Source organism: Mixophyes fleayi, chromosome 6, assembly GCF_038048845.1.
Source record: "Mixophyes fleayi isolate aMixFle1 chromosome 6, aMixFle1.hap1, whole genome shotgun sequence".
Taxonomy (NCBI): Eukaryota; Metazoa; Chordata; class Amphibia; order Anura; family Limnodynastidae; genus Mixophyes; species Mixophyes fleayi.
Genome location: NC_134407.1, coordinates 173,926,984 through 173,950,932, shown reverse-complemented (window position 1 = coordinate 173,950,932; position 23,949 = coordinate 173,926,984). Strand labels below are relative to the sequence as shown.

At 40.7% G+C, this 23,949-nt stretch overlaps 1 protein-coding gene across 7 annotated transcripts in view; it reads right to left on the bottom strand.

The window, feature by feature from the left end:
- Positions 1-10,130, bottom strand: part of MEIOC (meiosis specific with coiled-coil domain) — a 70,566-nt gene extending 60,436 nt beyond the window's left edge. For 5 of the 7 annotated variants that reach the window (XM_075177314.1, XM_075177318.1, XM_075177320.1 and 2 more), the window contains exon 1: positions 2,545-2,606. In XM_075177314.1, the coding sequence (XP_075033415.1) occupies positions 2,545-2,589 (45 nt within the window). In that variant the 5' untranslated portion in view covers positions 2,590-2,606. Of the gene's footprint in view, positions 1-2,544; positions 2,607-9,983 lie in introns of those variants that run through there. The other 2 variants (XM_075177315.1, XM_075177316.1) reach the window with 1 other exon arrangement.
- Between the last annotated feature and the right edge of the window lie 13,819 nt (positions 10,131-23,949).

The following is a 23,949-nucleotide window of genomic DNA, read 5'->3' as shown; positions in this document are numbered from 1 at the left end:
AGCTATGCCTAAATAGGTTTAGGATGAGATAACCTGAGGCAGCCATCTCGCAGTATGTTTTAGGAAGCAGCAATATATATAGGGAATTAATTTATTTTATTTTTTTATTCCAGTTTTCTTGAAATACAAGTCAAATTGGTGGCATTTAACATGTCTGTATTAAAACAAAATGCTCAAAATGACAATATTTTGCCATTAAAGTGAACACAACTCATATACAAATATTTATGTGTACATAGTGAGAATGACACAAATAAATTTGCAACTTCAAGCAGCATAAAGGTTAGGCATGCCCCTGGTCCTGAAGGCACTTATAACTCAAAAGCAACAGATGTCTGTCTACTAGTCAGGGGAATGGTTTAACATTTATCTGCAAAAAAAAATAAAGATACAATCGTAAATGCTCCCCTTTAGAGCTAGCAATCTCTGAGTCTGAGATTATATGTAATAAGGAAGAAGGAAGGTTGCCAAGCTCAAATCCAAAGCAGGACTTTTAAAAATATTTGTCTTCAGGTTTTTTTAATCACAACTAAACTGCAATATTAAAATAAATCAAATGTAATAAGCAGAACATACAAATGTCTTGCTGAATGCTAGGTATATTGCATTGTTCAGCAAAATCCAGACTGAAATATTGTCCAGTAGTAGTATTTCGTTTTCTGTAATTTCACTGGAAACAAAATGCACCATATTAAAAACCTCATAACTGCAGAAAATGCATCTTACTATTGGTATTATTTTTATTTTAAAAATAATAAATTGGCCTTTATTTTTAAAGTGTAATACCTAAGAGATGAAATAGGCACACTAGTGCTTGATGCAAAGTTTGGGTTCTAGTGGCTGATACACACAGGGTGGAGAAATCTCTTATGTGCCACTAACCTAAAGCTGGCTACACATTGGTTGAGCCTACAGCTTGAACATTGCCATTCATTTCAACTTTGACAGATCCAGTCAGGTTGGTAGGCTTACATGTGGGCTGTGCTGATGTATGTCAGATGCAATGAAATGGAACAAGGATGTGAAATATATATGCAATTACTGAGTTAGATAGATAAGTTCAGATTTAAAAATGTTAACTTTGAGGAAGTACTAGGTTATCCAGGTGGAGATAGGGGACATCAGGGTTTAGAGGCAACAGTACTAAATGAAAGGGGTGTCAATGTGGATGTTAAAATCTCAGAGAAATAGAAGTGTTCTCCCCAGAAAATTTTGCCAGCTGGGTGGCATTAAGAAGTTGCAGAGTGGGGTCAGTTGTAATACTTTGCAATAATAATGAAAATGTTGGAGGTTATTCCCTACACCTGCTATGACTGGTGGTCACTGGTCTAACACACATTGCTGGCTGTAGTACTCACATATTGCCTGTTATAATAGCAGAAACAATGATCATATTATAATAGGACTCTGTTGGGCTCCAGGAGCTGGGTGGCAAGAAAAAACAGCCGGGTGGAGCACAAAGGAAAAAGGTGCTGGGGAGCACACTGAATAGAGTGGGGAAGATAGCAGAGAGGAAGTTGGAAAGACAATCAGCGAAATTGTCCCAAGGATTGGTACAGCCAAGAAATAGAATGCCTACTTCCATACCATGGCGTGGAACTGGGAAAAGGTTGTGTGCGGAATCTAGCATTCCAGAGTGCATGGAAAAGAGGAGTTGAATTAAATTGGAGGGGCTAGAAGTGCAAGGTGAGTTGGATGTTTTGTAAAGAGGGGAGGGTGTGACAGTACCAATGGGACAAAGTCTAGTGTTTAGGTGAAGCCAACAGTAGCCATTCCTAGGTTTGGGTGTACTCAACACATAGCTGGGCTAAGTATTTTCAAAAGCAGCCAACACATCTTCCCAGCAGCTGCCCAACACATTAAACCAGTGATGCAGAGAATGTATCAGCTGTACCCAAAACATTTACCTTACAAGCCCAATATATAACATCAGTGTTTTACAGTGTTCTCCCCAGCACCTATTTGTTGGGTGTTCCACCCGAATATTTTTACTTGTTCTATTATGACAAAATAAACCATTGTTTCTCCTATTAGATAAGGCACAATGTGAACACTACAGTCAGCAGTGTGTGTTTTAGAAAGTGACCACCAGTCTGACCAGTCCTGGCAAGTGTGGGCAATAACCTCCAAGTTTTTTAAATATTATTGCAAAGTACTACAACTGCTCTCACACAGCTAGCAAACTTTTCTGGGGAGAATACTGCTACATATGTACACAGTAATGCCCAGCATGTTTCAACAAGGTCCACAACAATGTTTCAACACATTAACACAGCACACTCAGAATGAACCTGCAATACCAAAAACATTTATGGCATGTGCTGTCTGCAGTGGCCAGCGCATTTATCCACCTGCAGTGGCCAGCGTATCTATTCAACTGTAGTGCTTAGCACATTTGTCCACCTGTAGTGCTGGCCACTGCTGAGCACATTTACCCACCTGTGTCTGGCATGTGTCAGGCACTTCTACCCATCTGTGACTGCGCAGGCACATTTATTATTCAATACACTGCATGTACTTGATGGTGCACAGACATTTACTCACCTCTGAGCAACATTTATAACACCAGCACGACTGGTGAAAATTCATATCCTCCGATATTGGGGTAAACTGTGCAAATAAACATAACATTTAAAAAAAGAAAAGAAACAGTGTGCTATAGAAAGTAAAGCAAACATGGAAAAAAACATGTAAGACCAGCATGTCTAGAACATTGTGAAGCTTCTACACTACCTGTGGAGCACACAAAATGTTTTCTTGTTTTTTGATGAAAAAATTGCAGCCCAAACACAAAAAGTAAAAATAAAATACTATATATAAAAAATATATACAAATAAACCACAATAGTGCGCGGTTTAAACCTCATCCACGGTTTACTATGATGACTAGCAAAAGGTTTGCAGAAAGGGAAAAAATATGCACTATTAAATTAGTTTAAAAAAATAAACATTACTAGATTTCTGCATTGTTTCTGTTTTTTATGAATGCAAGATTTTTGCAAAAACATTAGTTTAAAATCATGCTCTGTGATTTTTACATTATTTTCTGTTTGTGTCGATTTTATAAATGTTACTGGATCTGCAGTACTGAGCACATAGGCAAGTCCTCATATTTTCCGCTGGCTCTGCTTGAACCCAATAATAGAAATGCTGTTTTTGGTAAAGACTTATTCTATTATGACAGAATAAACCATTGTTTCTCCTATTAGAACAGGCACAATGTGAACACTACAGCCAGCAGTGTGTGTTTTAGACAAGTGACCACCAGTCTGACCAGTCCTGGCAAGTGTGGGCAATAACCTCCAATTTTTTAAAATATTATTGCAGAGTACTACAACTGCTCTCACCCGGCTACTTTTTAATGCCACCCAGCTAGCAAAATTTTCTGGGGAGAACACTGCTACATATGTACACAGTAATGCCCACCATGTTTCAACAAGGTCCAACACATTAACACAGCACACTCCGAATGAACCTCAATACCCAAAACATTTTTTATTATTATTATTATCATTTATTTGTTAGGCGCCACAAGGTTTCCACAGCGCCTTACATAGTACAAACAGTAGACCATACAGGGTAAAACATTACAGAACAATAAACACAGAGTACCAATGCTTCAGAAACTCCGGGCAGACATATGGAGTGAGGGCCCTGCTCATGCGAGCTTACATCCTAAGGGAGGGTGGACAAAACAGGCACGGAGGGAGGCAGTGATGCAAGGGAGAAGAAGAGACCAGGGGAGAGGGGGAGAACAAGCAGAGTGGATGAGGGGTTAAGTGGATGGTTGGTAGGTTTTCAGGAACAGGTGAGTTTTGAGAGCCCGTTTGAAGGAGCACAGATTGGGAGCGAGACGGATGGAGCGAGGGAGGTCATTCCAGTGCAGGGGGGCAGCTCGGGAGAAGTCTTGGACTCTGGAGTGAGAAGAGGTAATTAGAGTGGAGGAGAGGCGACGGTCATTAGCTGAGCGCAGGGAGCGGGCAGGAGTGTGAATGGTAAGGAGGTTGGAGATGTAGGGGGCAGTAGACTGGGAGAGAGCTTTGTAAGTGGTAGTGAGAAGTTTAAAGAGTATTCTGTAGGGGATAGGGAGCCAGTGTAAGGCCTGGTAGAGAGGGGAGGCAGAGGAGGAGCGGCGTGAGAGAAAGATGAGTCTAGCAGCCGCATTAAGCACAGATCATTGGGGGGCGAGATGGGAGGGGGGAGGCCAGTGAGGAGAAGGTTGCAGTAGTCAAGGCGGGAGATGACAAGTGCATGGATGGTTTTGGTGGCGTCTTGTGAGAAGAAGGGTCGGATGCGGGTGATGTTGCGCATTTGGAAGCGACAGGCTTGTGCAAGGGATTGGACGTGGGGGGCAAAAGAGAGAGAGGAGTCAAGGGTGACACCCAGGCATATGCTGTCTGCAGTGGCCAGTGTATCTATCCACCTGTAGTGCTGGCACATTTGTCCACCTGTGTCTGGCATGTGTCAGACATTATGCAATCATCGGTTGTTATTAGTGGCTGCTGACAATTTAAAGTTAGATGAGGAATACTGCTAAGCCCTTTGAATTATCATCCCATGGTGATATCTGCCACAGGATATCTGGCATGACCACTGCAAACTTGCATCTGTTGTACTCTAACTACATGTTCAAAAGGCTAAGCACTGGAGAACCATAAGTTAGCGTTTACTGGACAAGAGTTTGCCTCAGATCTTTTAAATCAAAACAAATCCTACAAAGAGAATTTTACTGATCTTGATATATGGTATAAATTGTAGAGAATATTTCCTGAAATATACCAGAATAAATAGATGTTTGCACCAGAACCAATTACATTTATCTATATTAAATATTGGTGAAATGTAGCAAGTGCAGGGGCGCACGCAGGATTGTTAGGGGGGGGGGGGGGTTTCCCCCTCCGGGAAGAAACAAAAACAAAACAGCGAGAGAGCTGCTGCGCACTAGCTCTGTTTCGACACCACTGTACTATACAGCAGCTGCGGCGCTGTCAAAGAAGCGTCCGCGGCGGTGCTTTATACAATACAGCACTGCCGCGGACGCTTCTTTGACAGCGCCGCAGCTGCTGCATAGTACAGTGCCGTATGTAGGAGCACTTTGTTAGCCGAGGGGAGGGGTTTCTGGAGACCCAGAAATCCCCCCTGCGCGCGCCACTGAAGTGAGGCACGGAAATTTCTGGCTGAATGCAAAAAACTGTTAAATTCAGAGTGGCCAAGAGTAAGCATCTAACGGATATATATACAATATACAACAGGCACAATCTCTCTAGAGAAGTACAATTGAGTTCCAAACAATTGCTACACATCTGACAATGCCTCCCATTAGCCCCTCTCAGCATTGCTGTAAAATGAGATATACCTAGAAAGAAAACAGATGTTGCCTTTTAAAAAAAAAACATTTTAAAAAAATAAAAATAAACAAGGAAATGTTATTGCTCAGCATGTGCATCTAAACATGTCATTTGCTTTACTGCCTAGATCAGGGTTGTCCAACCCGCGGCCCGCATGCGGCCCAGCACGCCTGTAAATGTGGCCCAGAAGGAGTTTGGGTTGTGGCAAGTGGGCAGCACTGTTAGTGGGAAAAGAAAATCCTGCAAAAATAATAAAATAAAATACTTACCTTGCGGTCACGTCAGCTGGTACTCCGGCTCCCTCCCTCTTCTCCTCCTCCGTGCGGTGCTCGCAGTGAATGTCGGGCGTGATGTCATCGCGCCCAACATCCATTGCGGAGCGCAGCACAGAGGAGTAACCCGCAGCACAGAATTGGAGAAAAGAAGAGAAGAGGACAGGAGAACAAGCCGATTAAAAGGTAAGTTAAGGGGGATTTTTTTTATTATTTCAAGGGACGCTGACCAGTGAATAAAAGTCACCTGGTCCTGGAGCATCATGGACCTTATCTCCCTGCTACATACTTCTACTTGTAATACTAATGGGGCATTATATATTATTCTCTTTGGCCCATTATAAGTTGTTATCCCTTAACTAACATACTGGTGTAATTAGCAAAACAGGTCACAATTTGGGGTCACAGTGATGTATATGTCAGGTACCGTAGGCCTGGTCAGGGCACCCTGATATACAATGCCTGGCTTAAATGCACTTTATTAATATTGCATCGAAACAATACAAAAAGTGATTATTGTATAATAACTAGAGAGGATTTTTTGAACATGGCGATTGAAAGGTAAGTATAGGGGGATTTGAAAAAAAAAGTGATTATATATATATATATATATATATATATATATATATATAGACTTGATATATATATATACATCTTGATATAGACTCTTACTGAGTTGAAACGCGTTGATCTTAACTTGTTTTACTTCTGAGGAATGGACCAAGGAGAGAGCCTGACGGAACAGTGAGGGGAGAGCCCGACGGAGCAGCGGTACATGTTATGCTCCTGATGAAGTCTTGATTGTTACAAGACGAAACGCGTTGAGCTGTATCCAGTGTATTACCCAATACCTCATGTGAGTGCTTTTATTATATTTTATTAAATATTTTTTATGCATACCAAAATATCCTTCCTTTTTTCAATCTTATGCATTTTCGCCATATGGATGAGGTTGTGATCGTGAAGACATTGGTGTTACACATGTTTTAATACCCTTCAGAAGTGGAAAATATCACTATATCTGGTACGCAGATTTTAATATTTATTTTGTGCACTCGTGGTGGTGTCCTATTACTATTTTGGGATAGTTATCCCATATACCCCATAGTATTGTGGGGAACCTGGTGATATTGCTGTGATTTTTGCAGTATTACACTATGTTTGCTGTTTTCCTGTATTTTTTATGGATCGGTGGAGATCTGGAGGACTAAAGGCAAAGAACAGATTACTCCATTATCTTCTGTAAAGTTTATCATCTACAACTTCATGGTATGCAAGTTATTGCTCTATTCCACACTATACAATTGATAATACACTCAGAGGCGCCCTGCTTGTTCTTCTGTTACATATATATATATATATATATATATATATATATATATATATATATATATATATATATATATATATATATATACACATATATACATATATATATATATACACATATATATATATATATATATATATATATATATCACTTTTTTTCTCATATATATATGTTAACTATGTTTTCTATGCTTTTTTGGATGATCAGTGTATCTTATGTGCGGCCCAAACCAACTCGTCGTCTTCCAATGTGGCCCAGGGAAGCTAAAAGGTTTGGACACCCCTGGCCTAGATGTTCCTTTGTGCACTAAATTTCCAAAATGATATGTTTACAAAACTTGGCAAGAATGTATCTATTTTTCTTGTCTTTTTAACCAGATCTCTTCAGGGGGTCAGAAGTGTAACAGTCCAGCGAAGGAGATTCTCTCACATAATCAGGTGGTCTTCTTCCAAACTACCACTGGGTGGCATAGTGGTACAGGATTAACAGCAATGTCAGATCACTTTGAATAGTAATCTAATGCTAGATGGCATATCAGCACAAACTGTTTTACTGGACAGCTATCAGTTACCCCTAACCTCTTTTGCTGGTTTGCACTGCAATTTTGTCCTTACAAAATTACTCTTAGCTGTCAGATAAATTTATCCTAGAAAACCATGTTAATATTTTCTGTTACCTAAGCATACCTGTATTATTTGGATATCTGGATAGTGTTTACATAAAATAATATTTATGGTATTATTCATATCATGAGTCAATTGTCAGAATATTAATGACTTTGTTTTAAGGAATGTCTTCACAGATTACATTTATATTATGGAAATTACAAATGAAAAGAGGAACTGAATTTATGTGGTTATGTTACCAGATGAAATCCCTTACAATATGAAAAATGACACAGAATTATCTCTTAAACTGTAATCCACAACATAGAATCCTGATTTACTTTTAATTTCCCTTAGTGACCGGAAAAGTCACTAAATAACCAGATACAATTACATGGCTTTCTGATGGGACAGTAAGACCTGCAATAATTTTTTTTTTTTTATAATTTAATATTGTTGTATAGGACAATTGTTATTTTCTTTAGTTTTTATCATGTCCACAAGGGTGAAATTTATATATTTTTGTGGAGAAATCCTTAGGGACAAGTAAATAGCGTTTGGGCAGTTTGGCACCATTTGGGAAATTATGGGTTGACCATCATTCTGTGTCATGTCACACATTTTAAATTGGGGCAACACGGTGACTAAGTGGTTAGCACTTCTGCCTTGCAGCACTGGGGTCGTAAGTTCAATTCCCGACCATGGCCTTATCTGTGAGGAGTTTGTATGTTCTCCCAGTGTTTGCGTGGGTTTCTTCCAGGTGCTCCGATTTCCTCCCACATTCCAAAAACATACTGGTAGGTTAATTGCCTGCTAACAAAATTGACGTGTGTGTGTGCGTGTGTGTTAGGGAATTTAGACTGTAAGCCCCAATGGGGCAGGGACCGATGTGAGTAAATTTTCTGTACAGTGCTGCGGAATTAATGGCGCTATATAAATAGTGATGATGATATATGATACTTATTCAGAATGCTAATGCCATACACCATGAGGGTAATTTACAAAAATGTGCCTCCCACAGTGCCAGAGGTGTTCAAGCCCCATTTTATGCAATATACATGGTTTTTAGGAGAAGTTACTGTGTACATAGTGAAAGGGGGGAAATTAAAGAAGAAAAACTGAAAACTTTAAATTAATAAAGGGGGTGGTCCTTGAAAGGGTAACGAGATGGATTTTTTTCTCAAAAATATTTTACACAGACAGTTACAAAAAAAAATAGAACGAAGGAGTGATGTGCTCCATGTAATAAATGAGGCAAATAATTGCGCAGAATATTATCATTTATATAAACCCCATATCAAGCAGCACTGTACTGAGAGTATTTAATCAATCACATTATTCCCTGTTTCAGAGAATTATAGTCTTCCACACACAAACACATACATGCAGACTGGGGTTCATTTTGACAGAGTTGCCTATCAGTAGGTTTTCGAACTGTGGTACGAAAAGGGAGTACCTGTTAACTAACACAAACAGGGAGAACATACAAACATTACAATATCCTAGTGCTGAGACACAGCAGAGCTAATAACTGTAGCAACCTGCAGCCCCATTACTGTAATGGATATTTTGCAGTTTGTGAATGAACTTTAGGCCTCATACATGTGTAATTTAATGCCAGTTGGGTATGAACTTCTTTCTAATTAAAGTGGGTATAAACTTCTATCCGGTGCCAGCGGGTATAAGCAGAGTTGTTTAGGTCATAACACAAAACTATTGGGGATGCAAGGTGCCTATTGAAGTCCAGCATCAGTAAATACCGATATATCTACTGGAAATTTTCGATTAGACCCCTACTTCCAAAACGTCCCACTTCAGATGTTCCCAAATGCCCCTTTAACAAGGTGTATGATGAACAAATGTTATTTACAGATGACATTACATCTATTATAGTCTTGTATTGTCTTACTGAAATGTCTGTTGGGCTCCTGGATTTATAATTGCTTATACCATGCACGTGTTTAAATATGCTATTACTCTGGGGGTCTTTTTGTATTCTGCATAGTAACATTTTCTACTATGAGAGTTTGGATTAAATATTCTTTGAGGTACTTACATCTAAATGACTGGCACCAACAAATGTTGCTGAACTGCAATTCCTATGGCTATCTGTTAACTATTCGGTCGAACAAGGGAGGAGTTCAGTTGTAAGTTTACCACAGGGTTAAGCTTATGGTAACAGGTATGGCAACCTAACTTTGTGGCACAAGCAGGCCTCTTGAGGAACTACAATTCCCAGCATGCACCGACATCTCAATACCCCCCCCCCCTTTCCATTGTCATGATGAAAGGTTTATGAAGGGGCACATAATCTTTTTGACGTTTTGGGGAGTCTTCCTACAAACCCTGCCTCATAAAATAAGCACCAGCCCTGACAGAAAGGGTTACGTGGCAGGGACACACTATTTCAGCGCTTGCTATACTCTCACCTCCATGACAAGACCACTCTCTTCTCAGCTGGCAGAAGGTAGAGGAGCTGGCCTGCCGCGCACCACTCTCTTTTATCCAATCCTGGGACCCGCCCCTGAGCGGCAGTTACTCTAAGCGACCGACTCGCGGCCCAAAACTACCCCGGCAACCGTGCTTCCCGATGACCACGCACATTGGCTGAGAGTAAAAGTTAGGGGACAGCACCTGGCCAATGGTTGTATCCCAGTGGTTTGATTGGTCGCTGGCCGGTGGTTGGGCGGAAGGAAGCGCGTGCACAGACGATCGTGTATTTCCCGCCCAATAGACTGATGGAGGGGGAGGTTGGTCTTCACTGCAAAATGTCAAAAGATGTCCGTTTAACGATTCATTTCTTTGCTCAATTCTGGGAGGAGTACATTGAATATTTTTCTGACCCCCAGTAATATGCATGAAAACTAACAGGGGGTATCACCCTGGCACAATTAATTTGACTACTTCCTTTATATAATATAGGCACATATAATCAGGGTTACCAACTGACATAGCATTTTTACTGGGTCTTAATAATGAAGTACTAAAATGTAAGAAAAATCTATGTAGACAAAAGACAATGGGTTATGGAAGAAATAAAGATGTATCAAGAAGAGCTTTTTAGAAATGAGTTTATTGTACAGAACAAATTGGGCTTTCCTATCATAGTATACTGATACATCTGATTTAGAATGTATGAAGCTTTGTTTCTCATGTAACCTTTAAGTGTAAGGACCCCTAAAATACCAACCCTAGTAAATATTTTTTAAAGACCATTTTATTGAAAGTTACCAACAAGCAGCATATTTACCTGAGATATCATGTTACATTGAAATATCTCCAAAAGCAAATATTTATACTGCATTTAAAGGAGATGATAGGGTTAATAAGTATGGTATCAAAACACCATACAATTATTGGTTTGTACTTCATGTAATGGCGCATACATGTGTCCTTACCCTCTGCCCATGGTCCATTGAACCTCAGCTCATTTCACTGTAAACACAGCTGAACTCTGCATAATGCACCAACATTAAGGAGCGTATTCAATTAGCATCGCGACTATGTATGTTTTCTGGTACTACAGTAACTCAACATCGCAGATTGCTCCTCACAACCCTATGGAGTGCAATGAGAAATCCGTGATATTACATTGCTGCACACTGCCTTTGCGACTGTTACACATTCACTCCACAGCTAATTGAATATGCCCCTAAACATGAGCATTCAGAGTAAATGCTTGACAGACATGGATGCCGCATGTATTGCATACTTGCTAACTCTCCCAGAATGTCCAAGAGACTCCCAAATTCCGGGTAGGTCTCTCGGAAGAGTAGGGCATCCTCCCGCATCTGCCTGCTTGCTAGTGAAGTGTGCATAATTCCTTGAGAATTACGTCATTTTGGCCCCGTCTCCACTGTGAAATGACGCATTCGTATCGTTACGTCACAGGGTCGGGACCAAATGATGTGATTCGTCAAGCCCTACCCCCTCGGAACTCCCAGAGAGGGACTACAAAAGTTGGCAAGTATGATTTATTGTGTCCCTGTTATTACTGGTTCTTACTCTCAAATATCCGCGCTTCCTTCACAGGGTGCAATATACCTGTTAACCCTATTGCCGCTAAACCTATTTTGTCCCTTTTTGGCTTGGTCACATTCCAAAATTAATGTCAGTAATTTGGGAGGTACCCACATAAATTATACATTTGTTTTTTTAGAAGACTTTGAATTAGCAAATACTATTTGTTTGCTTATACCAGCTGTCACTGGAGAAAAAAAATCTACCCAAAATGGCCAAAAAAGTTTTGTTTTTTAATTGAAATTATAAGAAAATTATAAGAAAGTTAATTAAAAACAAATGTCTATATTTTTTTGTTAACATCACCAAGAAATACTTTGTGGTTCTTGCTTTAGCATCAATCCACCTTTCTAAAACAACATTAGGCAAGTTTCTACACATTATAATTATAATTACAAATAATAAAATGACAATGCATTTTTTTCCTAGTTTGTGCCAAATGAAATGCATAAACTGTGTTGGAACAATATGGATCACCCATCAAGGCATACCATTTTGAAATTTATACAACCTATTTCATCAAATATTGCTGAGTTTAGGATGGTGGAGATGTAGGTAGGTAACGCTTTCTGGAGTGTAGGGTAATTGCTGATAACCAGACAAAGCCAACTAAGGGGGTTCTTATTTGAAAGAGGGGACCACTCTTTATTTTTTCAGTTGGCAGTGGGTTAGGAGCCGGGGCTTAATGATGTCATTACCAGGACCGCCGAGAGGGGGGAGGGCGGCCCTGGGGAGAAATAGTTTGGCTTATTTAATGTGAATGCTTTTAATTTGAAGTTGGTTTGGTGTAAGGAAGCTTATTTATTAATTGCGGGTGCTATTTAATTTAATGTCAGGGCTATAGGTGGGGAGATAAGCATATTTATTAAATGTGAATACTATAAATTAAATTATGGGCTGACTGGATTTTGTATGTCTGTTTCTATCGTCACCAATAAAGATTGTCCAATGTGATTAATGTGGTTCCAATGCACAAGAGATTTAATAGCAACATATAACAAAATACAATAAAGTATAAGAAAGTATAACCAATACATTACGCAGTGCACCCTGGATCTAGGAACAGTCATCAGTCCTGAAGCCTGTGTTGGCAAAGAGGGTGTTGCTGCCTCAGTTGCCTTATTTTATACAGTTTAGGTTAGAAAAAAACAGTAATTATGTCATAAGGTATACATTGATTATTATTATTATTTATTTATAAGGTGCCAAAATGTTTCCGCAGTGCCGAACACAGTACAAACAATGGACAGTACAGGGAATAACAGTACAGAACAATAAACGAGTAATACCAAGACTTCAGAGACTCCAGGCAAAGCAAATATAATGGAGTTGGAGCAGAAGAGAAGGTAGAGAGACAGGAGGGAGAAGGGCCCTGCTCATAAGAGCTTACATCCTAAAGGGAGGGGAAACAGACAGCCGGCACAAAGGGAGTCAGAGGAGGGGAGCAAGCACACACCTCTACAGAGGAGGAGCCAGGAGATGAGATCGAGCATGGAGAGAGGGTTAGGTGGAAGGCTGGTAGGCTTTAAGGAAGAGATGGGTTTTGAGTGCCCGTTTGAAGGAGCACAGGTTAGGGGACAAACGGATGGAGTGTGGGAGGTCATTCCAATGCAGGGGGGGCGGCTCGGGAGAAGTCTTGAATTCTGGAGTAGGATAATAACACAAAGATCTTGGTCCAGGGGTCAAAATAGTGCAATACAATGCAGGTTATAGGTTGGTTCAAAATAAGCTCTTCCAAAGGTGGGGGCAACTCACTCCAACAGCTGCTTAGGTGTCTTGCCTCAGGGAACCGCGGAAACTCAGGTTTGAACTAACCCTTTAACAAACTATTTATTAGTATGAATCTTATACTAATCATAACTAGCGACTGCTATGTGCGATCGCTTAGCTAATGATGCCGCTGGATTCCTGCTGTTAAACTGCGAATTAATATAAGACCAAACAGATACATTTCTTAGGACCTCAACCATAAATACCTTTAATGCAAATTAATCTTTGTATAAACAGCCTTTAAGTCTTACTAATAAAATAATGTGAGTTGGAACATTATTAAAACTGAACTAATTACAAGTGTAGGTGTGAATGTAAGTGTATTTGCTCTGTTTACCTGTGCGATTGCGTATTTACCCAGGTATGACATGGCGTACAATCGCACTGAAAACTATTACAATCAATATTTATTCATTTAGAATGACTTCATCCATCCAATTATTTGACTTCGACAGATGGGTGGTATAGTGTTTAGACAATGCTCTACTTTCCAGGAGGTGAATAATATCTATCTCTTTCCAAACAGAGTCCTAACGTTCCAGAATCTGGCCGAAGCAGAAACTGCGTTTAAGACACCGACAGCCACACCATATAAGAATGTCCCCTCAGGCCGTGCGTTCCCGTGAGTAAGTGGGGTAGGGGGGAAATGTCTTGCCCAGGGCGCTAAAGCATTTTGTTACGGCTCTGATTCTAGATCCACTCTGCTCTAATAGACACTGCAGGATATGTCCAATATATATGTGCAATATCAACTCACAAAAGAACGTATAGAAAAAAATAAACAATTCAATTAATGTCACCTGTTAATAATATACTCATTATTGATAAAGCATTAAAAAAAAGTTTTGTTTTTTTCCCCATGAAATACATAGGATGTAATAAATGTATACTTTACACAAAATATATTTTTACAGTTGTTCCTGATTGCAAATACATATTCTAGCATACATACTCAGCCATCATTACTAATAATTAGCATTTAGACTAGACCTGTTGCTGGTGCAAGCGATACGACAGAAAGTCACGTACCTTAGAGATGCCCAAATCATGAATTGGACAGAGCTGTGTGCGCTCGAGCTTGGCACATCCTTACTGTACATTGACTGCGTGTGTCCACCCAGTCCCTTCCCTGTTTCGCCCCTTTGTGCTCCAAGATTAATTGAGCACTGCTGTATTCTGTGGCATATGGTCCAGTTCTGGGCATGCACAGAGTAATTGTGCGCATTATACGCAACATATCACTGTTACACTCCTTAATGAATAAGGTCCATACTGTATAGTGGAGTAAATTCATTGTGTTTTGTTTTTTTACTAAATCTGTGAACTGTAATTTCAAAGTAACATTAAACAGTCTGAAGTACACCTTGAAGTAACTTTTATGGCACACATATTTTAATATACTCATATTTGAACCCATACTGTTAATTCTTATGTTCTCATTCCTAATGCCTGGCGTATGACCCCTCTCTGGAATAATCCTTCCTTTTCTCCTGGGCTAGCCCGACTCTATATTTCCAGAGTGGACTCAACATGGCATTAAGTTTCTCAGCGACCTGGCTCCTACCCAACTCTTTCCATCATTTACCTACCTACAGACAAGACTTCATATCCACTTTTTAAAATATGAATGACCCTCTAAAGACTCTCACAAACTCAAATGGGAGGTGGACATGGGGAATCGCTTGACCCCGAGGAGTGGGATAAAATCTGACTCAACTTCTGTCAAACTGATTGAGAATGCTCGGAAAATCTTTTATTATTGGTACCTGGTCTCACACCGACTGCATGTTATATTTCCAAACTCTTCTCCTCTATGATCACTTTGGTACTCTTTCTTACATTTGGTGGAAATTAATCCCTCTCTGGAAGGTTATTCACCATTTGCTTACGAATATCATCCAAGTCACCATTCCTGATTCCCTCTCCTATTCTTTGTTACCCCGCCATATCCCAGAAGTCCCGAAATGTACACAGAAGCTTATTATGCATATTCTTAGAGCCAAATTGCTCTTTCCTGGAAGAACCACCTTACATTTACCCTGTAACCATTTCCATGTCGCCAATATAAGTGTCAATAGATTCAGCGTCGTAAACATGAAACCATTGAGTGTAAGTAGTGTGCACCATGTGTCAGAACAGGGCCATTCTCTTTTTCTAAAACTAGACACAATAAAATGTTTCTTTAAATATGATATATCAATATTACAGAGTAATAAACAAATGGTTCTTACTATAATTTATACTATCCATAGTGTCTACATTTCGCACCTTCATTCTTGTCAAAAAGAGTGGAATATGAATTTGTAAATTAAAAGACATATGAGAAAATTGAATGTACATACTGTATATTCAGGGGAGGACTGGCAGACTTCAGCCCGGGGGGCAAGCACACAGCACTGGCCCATAAGTAGCGACCTATCCTTAAAAGGTTGTTTTTGCTATAATATATATTTATCAATATAAAAAAGAGGTTATTTTAGTGTTGCTTAATCCAGCGGTACTTTTATTATTATAAAATAAATCTTAAATAATGAAAATAAATAATGCAACAAAAAACAAACCTTCCTTTATATTGCATTTTATTTTTGTATATGTTCCTTCCCTTTTTCACATATCTGTCTGATTATAGTGGATTATATTCTGACACCCTGGGAACATTAATACTGTGGCGATCACACTCACACAATCATTTGTTGCTGCAAGACTCCTGTAGTCTAGAGGAGGAGCACTGTACACTGTCATTTGAGAAACGAGGTGTGGGCAGTCTATGCAGTCCGCTCATAAGTGGCCATCACATACTGCTGGATTCGGACGCATCACCCATTGATAGAATATTCAGCTTGTAAATGGCTGTACTTATCACCTCAATCACATTTGGCTGCGAGGACGCACGTGCGCTCAGTTCTCCACGTTTCTCAACGCTCACTTCCAGTGTGCGCGCGCTTTTCGCCACGCCTACTTCCGCTGTGCACTCGCTGCTCTGCCACGTGTTGCCTTCCATTTGCCACAATTTTAAAAAATCATTATGTTTGTTTCTCACTTTTGTTGGTTTAATCAACTGTACTTTATCTGTAACATTATTCAACACCTCTCAATTGAAATAACCGATCTTTGGAAAAGGTCTCTCACAATCCTTGGTCATCTTGACCCACTTGTCGCAATATGCCCTTGAGTATGCACCATATTTCTTACACATGAGAAATCTTGCTGAACCAATAAGACCTTCCTTAGGCAGTACATCGGCCATCTCTAGTGTCTGCTTAGCACCCATGTTGAACAATATAGGGTCCCAGGAATATCACACTATCCTGCCACAACTTTCAACACTCTGCCACCCGCAATCTACCGCTAGAGATATTTACAGGCCTGTGGACGTATTTACTACAAGCCTCTTCCACTGGCTTCCTCTCGCACCAAACGAGGACCCCTAACACAGAAATATCAATGCGGACTAAAGGGCTATCAGCTCCTCGATACCCTTGACTCTCCAGCAAAATCTTTTTTTACCATATACCTTGTATACTACTTATTCAAATCACGTACTTCTTCAATACACCATATGCTACTCAAAATACCACATACTACCATAAAACCACACCATATACTGCTTAAAAGTCCGTATATTACTTATAAAAACACTGTATGCTACGCAAAATACCACATACTATTTAAAATAACACCGCATGCTGCTCAAAATGCCGCACACTACTTAAAACAACACCCCACCATATACTACTTAAAACAACGTATATTACTTAAAAACTGCACCGTATGCTACTCTAAATACCGCATACTACTAGAATAGTGTTCTCATTTCAAACACACCCTCAGCCGTCCAGTCCACCTCGTCAGGCAGCAACTAATATCCCTGTCTTCTCAAGAGTAAATCACCTCTTTTTCTCTTTTCAACAGTATGCAAATTCTTCCCTTATCTTTATGTATACCATTCACATACAACCTTTTGTTTTCTGCACAGAAAATAGATTTCCCAAACAATGGTTATATCTTTTTCAGAGGTTTTAACAAGTGATTATACTATACATATATAACAGACTATGAACATGATTGTTTGAACACGTGGCAACAATACCGGAAGTACACATATACGCTAAGCAGGAAGTACACATACTCTATGCAATGCAATACCTTTGAAAACGCAAAATGACAATAAAAAGAAACATTTTTCTTTCTTGTCCCTAGATTCAAGTTAGCATTCCTTCAGATTATGCAACAGCGGACATTCGGTTTCGCAACACAGAGTGAACAACAGGTTTTGAACACATTGCGTTCTTTCCCGTATGTGACGCGTCAATCCACCTTTTGTTGAGGAACCAAAATCCGTAAGCATTGCATACCTTCCGGTAACGTAACCACCAACTCAGAGCCCCCAAATTATTAAAGTAATTCTATCGTTTTTAAATAAGCATTGCATAGGCGATTGTATTGTGTTTCCAAGGCACAAAGTAATTTATTTTAGCATATGCAAAGTTTAACAATTCAATACATGATTATAATACAGGACAGCCAATACCAAAAAGAGATAAATACGGGCCCCCCCCCCTCGGCCCAGCCCGCCCCTGAATGTTGCTCAAGGTTTTGTATAGGAGCTATCTCACCCTGGCCCGCATTCAGAAGATCTGGCCTGACCACTCCAAACTCTGCTGGTGCAGTTGTGGGGCTACCGGGGACATAATGCATGTGTTCTGGTCATGCCCCATCATTCAGAAACTCTCGATAGACATTTTTGACCTAGCCCAGATGTTACGTCAATTTCCTTGACTCTGAACCCACTTATCGCTCTACTCCACTTATACCCATACCAACTGTCCAAACACTATCCGTATGTCTGGGACCACATTCTGGTGGCTGCTATGGCAGCAATAGCACAACTGTGGAAACAACCTGTTATGGTTCTCAGACGTTTTCTATCAGTTAGTGTTAGCGCTGGCCTTCCTAAGGCGCAGACTCTAACGAACCTTGCGGTCTTCACCAAGAACTGCCGCAAGGCAGGATGGATATTAGATTAGCCCACTGACGTGATAGGTGACAGACGGTTGGTAAGGAGAATAGACTCTGTAGAGGTAGTGTAGTATGGCACAGAGGAGCAGGATCAGTTAACTGAAGAAACACTGCACATACCGACGAATCCAAGCCATATACAGTGGAACTCCGGGTCGGATACACTGAGGACACACCACACTCAGGAAAGTCGCCAGGTCGGATACACAAAGGAACAACAGGCAGCAGCGTAGTCAATAAGGATAGCCGGGTCAGATACACAGGTACACAGGCAGCAGAGAAATCCATAAGGATAGCCGGGTCGGATACACACGTACACAGGCAGCAGCGGATCCAGAAGCAGAGGTTAAACAGGCCAAAGGTCATACACAGGGAAACACCAGAGACAGCACAGGATGCACAGGGAGAGCCAGAAACAAAGTGGTAATTTGTTGCTCGGACAAGGCTGCAGTGTCCAGGTGAGCTTTATATAGTCTGCAGATTGTATATGCCGCCTCCCAGCCTCGATCATTTGACCGCCCAACCAGTAAATGCTGAGCTGTACACAGTGGCAGGGAAATCAGCAGCACAGGAGCATGTAAGATTGTGACACAACCATCCCCCCTACCATTCATAAAATTGTTGCCAAAATTCATTTTATGTTTCGCATGGAAACACTTGACGCCCCATATTCCATGGCACCATCCTCCACCAATTGTTACATGAATGCCCTGGCATCCTATGTGCTGCAGAAACAATTGACTCTCTCATCCCAGCCCCGGCTGCCTTACCCTCACCACCTCCTTGATGGCTCCACACCCGCGTCACCTCCGGCCCCCTTAGTATATTTCCTCAGCTTTGTACTTTAGAAACTATGTTTATAGCTTTGTGTCTGCTTCCCACTATGTACCACCCCCCCTGTCCTCCCCCTTTTTTTTTCTGTATCCTCCTGCCCCATACATTAAAACTAAATAAAAACTATTATTGTTGAAAAAAAACAGCACCTGGTACTATAAACGTTGAAACTGCCAGTTTCACGTAGTCTTGGAAAAAATACTCACTGCTGCATGTGCACCTTTTCCAAATCCAGGAGGTGGCGATATTTTTGCCTGTATTTTCCTTTATGTGCAGACAATTGTTTGTATTATAAATAAAGGACATTTCAGGTCTATTTTATCCACACTCACTTTTGACATCTCAAAAAATCCAGTGCAAGCATCACATGACGCAGAACCATGAAAATTCTTTATTTATGTCTGATTTATAGCGATCGTTGTTTTTATAAAAATCATTAAATATTTTAATTCATACCTCCCAACTGTCCAGTTTTAAGTTGGTCAGTTATTTAAGGGACTGTCTATTCTGCAGTCCTGATTGGGACAGCTTTGGGCCAGAGGGCTGAGATCTATGTCCTGTTCACTGCTGTTCTGCATAGCAGAACAGTGGTGAAAGGGTGCCGCATGCACCAGGTAGGTCAGTGGCGGATCAAGGGGTGGGTCAGTGGTGGATCAAGGGGTGGGGTGATCAGGACAGTCACCCTCCCTAGAATCAGTGGGCATCCAGTGGGAGCTCACTATACTCATGTTCCTGGTGTCTGACAGGCAGGCAGAGAATCCTATCCGGCCGGTCTGATTGTGCTTTGACACAATCAACGTGGTCGAGCAGCATACTCTGCCTGCCTGCTGCCTGTCATACGCCGGGAACATGAGTATAGTGAGCTGCCACTGGATGCCCACTGCTTCTGTTAAAAGGGGTGTACCAACCCTCCCCCACACACACACCAGTCTAAATCCACCCCTGAGGTAGGTGCACACACAAGAAAGGAGTGGATTTAGGACTATGGCACTGGATCACAAACTTTCTTAGTTCCAGGCATCCTTAGGGTCTCCATAATCTTTTCAAGGCACCACTAAGCTAAAATAATTACCAAGTAGTCCCCCACCTTGCTTACCACCGGCACTGGCTGTGAGATTTCCACCGCCACCCCAGGGAGCCACAGCACCAAGTTGGGGAACTACTGGGCTAGGGACTGGGGGCAATTCAGCTTGTCAGAAGTGCTGGACATGCCCTTTGTGACTTGTAACATTCCCCCTGCTTGTACATGAACAGATTTGTCCCGATTCCCTTACTGTAAAAGTTGGGAGGTACGGTTAAATGATCAGACCAACTCAGGTGCAAAGTAACAATATGATGGTAATATTTGCTGTAACAAAGTAAGCAAAGTAAGTAGGGTGACACTCTTATGGTTCCAAAGATGGGCAATACCCTTAAGCAATATAGCTTTATTATTCTACAATTAAAATTAGTAATGATTTTTAGGATATTAAAGACATTGTAAAATCTATCAACTACCCTCTGACATCATATTGATGATCTAGGGCCTGATTCATTAAGGATCTTAAATTAAGAGGTATCTTATTTCAGTCTCCTGGATAAAACTATGTTACAATGCAAGGGGTGCAAACTAGTTTTCTGTTTTGCACATAAGTTAAATACTGACTGTTTTTTCACGTAGCACACAAATATCAACTTTAAATTTCAGTGTACAAATAAGCTATCAAGTATTTGTGTGTTACATGAAAAAACAGTCAGTATTTGACTTATGTGCAAAACAGAAAACTAGTTTACATCCCTTGCAATGTAACATGGTTTTGTCCAGGAGACTGAAATAAGATACCTCTTCATTTAAGATCCTTAATGAATCAGGCCCATAATGTTTTATTGACAATGATGATCTCATACTTGGCCTATGCAGACTTATTAAGGGCATGTAATAACCCTGCATAATTTTCACTGCTGAAGACCTGTTTAATATTCTCCTCTGTAACTTTTTTCATCTGTTACCAAATTGCATCAGGGCCAGTAATAACACCAATAGGTCACAGCTAGGCAAAATACTTAGAACACTGAGCCCAGAAGTAAGTAAAGAGAGACAAATAATGCATACTTGCCTACTGGCCATAGCAGTGTGCTGAGGGATCTTTCTGTGTGTTTGTTTCTTTTAGGATAACCCCACCCTTACAAGCACCTGCTATGAGCCTATAAATTGATTGAGCAAGTTCTACTTCTGTATTTGTCTGAGAGGCATGTTGGTGTCAGTAGCTGAGAGGGGAGTGCTTTCATTGGATTGCTGTTTGGAGGCTTTTGGGGTACCTCCTGGTAAGTTAGCTCTCAATTTAAAAACACATATATGTATGACCCAAATATATGGGACTCTCATTGTTTAGAGTTAGGACCACCCTATTAGCAAAAGCACCGTGGAGTGGACGGGTGGCTTTAACATACATTTGCAAATGTGTGCAATTAAGACTTTTGCATTTTTATCCTCAGTAGAAATGTGTGTTTGTTCCTTTTAGGCCAGAATGTCCGTAAGGCTCCTGAATTTCAGATACGTCTCTCAGACTCCCGGTAGTGCAGGCAATTGTACTGTATCCTGCGCACTTTCTAGTGAAGTGGGCACGATTCGCTCGGATTTACATCATTGAGGCCACGCCAAGTGATGCGATTGTGCCGTCCCACCCCTTCCACCCTTCAGCCACACCCCCTCCTCTGGGGTCTCCCAGAGGGGAAAAATGAAAAGTCGGCAAGTATGTAATAATGCTCTAATGGAGGATAAACATAGAGTAGACATTTTTTAATATGTGCACTCATGACATTTCTTCAATGTTAAAACCCTTCAGCGAAACTTTTCTATAAGCTGACTGCATTTCACTTGGCATAGAGTAGATAACATTTTTGAGTCTAGTTGAAAACACCACATGTCTTTCATTAACCCTCACCTCCTCTCCTCAGCTAGGGTACGCGTTAAAGATCCCTCCCCTTGGTTTTAGAAGCAGAGCAGGGGTCTGTGTATTTTCACTGAAGGCACTATAATTAGGCAGATTATATTACTCTAGGTTTAGTCTGGACTCTGGCAATATTCTTTCCTCTCACTTTTATAACAAATATATTCCCCCCCCCCCCCCCTCCTTCCCAAAACTAATTTATTTCTACACCCACACTCTTTTCGTCTCTTACACACACTCCTCCCATACTTTCCACAGTACAAATTTTTTATCAGTTTACCCCCTTCACCACCTGAAGTTAAAACATGCTGATTTTCAAAACTCAATACATAATTATTTTACCAGTTTGGTTACTTTATTGTATCAGCAGTTTGTTTCTTCTGCATATCTGTTTAAAGCAAGTGTACATATACTCTAAAGAAGGTGCAGATCGATATATCTATTGTAAATGTACAAACTAGTACATTATTTATCAGTGTATAAAACACTATAGCTTTGTACCACTATGCAGATTAACATATTAACTAGCAGTGTACATACACTACATGGCCAAAAGCACGTGGACACCTGAATACAACATCCATATGTGCTTGTTGAACATTTCATTACAAAACGAATTGTTCCCCCCATTTTCTGTTATAACAGCCTACAATAGTCTCTTCTGGGAAGGCTTTGAACTACATTTTGAAACATTGCTGCGAGTATTCAAATTCGTTCAGTCACAAAAGCATAAGTAAGCTTGGGCACTGATATTGTTTCAGTTCATCCCAAAGTTCTTCAATGGTATTGAGGTCACAGCTCTGTGAAAAACCAGTCCTTCCTCAACAAATTCGGGAAACTTTCTTTTGATGGACTTCACATTGTTCACAGGGTAATGCTGAACCAGGAAAGGTCCTTCCCCAAACTGTTGTTGGCCAAGCACGCTAATCAGAACAGGTGTCCACATACTTTTTGCCATGTAATGTATATTGTTAGATATATTATGTCTTCAGCCAGTGATGGACTGGGGTATGAAGGGCCCACCGGGGGACTGCGACGCTAGGGGCCCACCAGAGGGGGTGTGGCCAGCTATCATAGATGCAAGACCAGACACTAGAGGGGGAGTGGTCAGCTCATGAAGGACAGCTAGCACCATAGTGTACTATATAAAGAATGCAGTGTGTATATAAAGACTACACAGTCTTAACCTGCCCCTTAGATTGGGCAGAACAGTCACCAAAAATAGGGATTGTCCAGGCTTGGCTAACCTATAAATTGGCAAAGTGTGTTAGGTAAACTGGTGCATTTTTCCTAACACTAAGGGTAGAGTTTGGTGCCAGTATAACGCACTATGAGAAATGGAGTTGCCTGCACTATAAAAGGCAGGCAGCCAATCAAAACACTTCTTAGTAGCCAGACCCTTGTAGCTAGATTTACAAGTAGTCTGAACACATTACACCAATTATCCAACCGACTGCTTGGAGGTGTCCATTGCAACACAGATGGCGTAACAGGAAGGATTTTGCCATGGAGCGCATCTGCGCTCACTCCTCTTGACAGTGACTTGTTTAGCTGACATTTAGACTGGATTTTGAGTTGTTGGCACATGTGCATTTGTGCACAGAGCTTAGGTTTGCAAACCTTTCATGTTAACTTATAAAACATATGTTAGATCATTGACGCATAGACAATTGACCAATTTTGTTGCCGGTTGACGAACAGGATCAAAGGCATGCCCTTTATGACTTTATGTAATTTAGCAACAGGATGTCCTGAGTCCGATCCCTATGAAGAAGTCCACTGGATGTTCGGTGTGACTAATTAAATCAAGTTTTCGCTCATG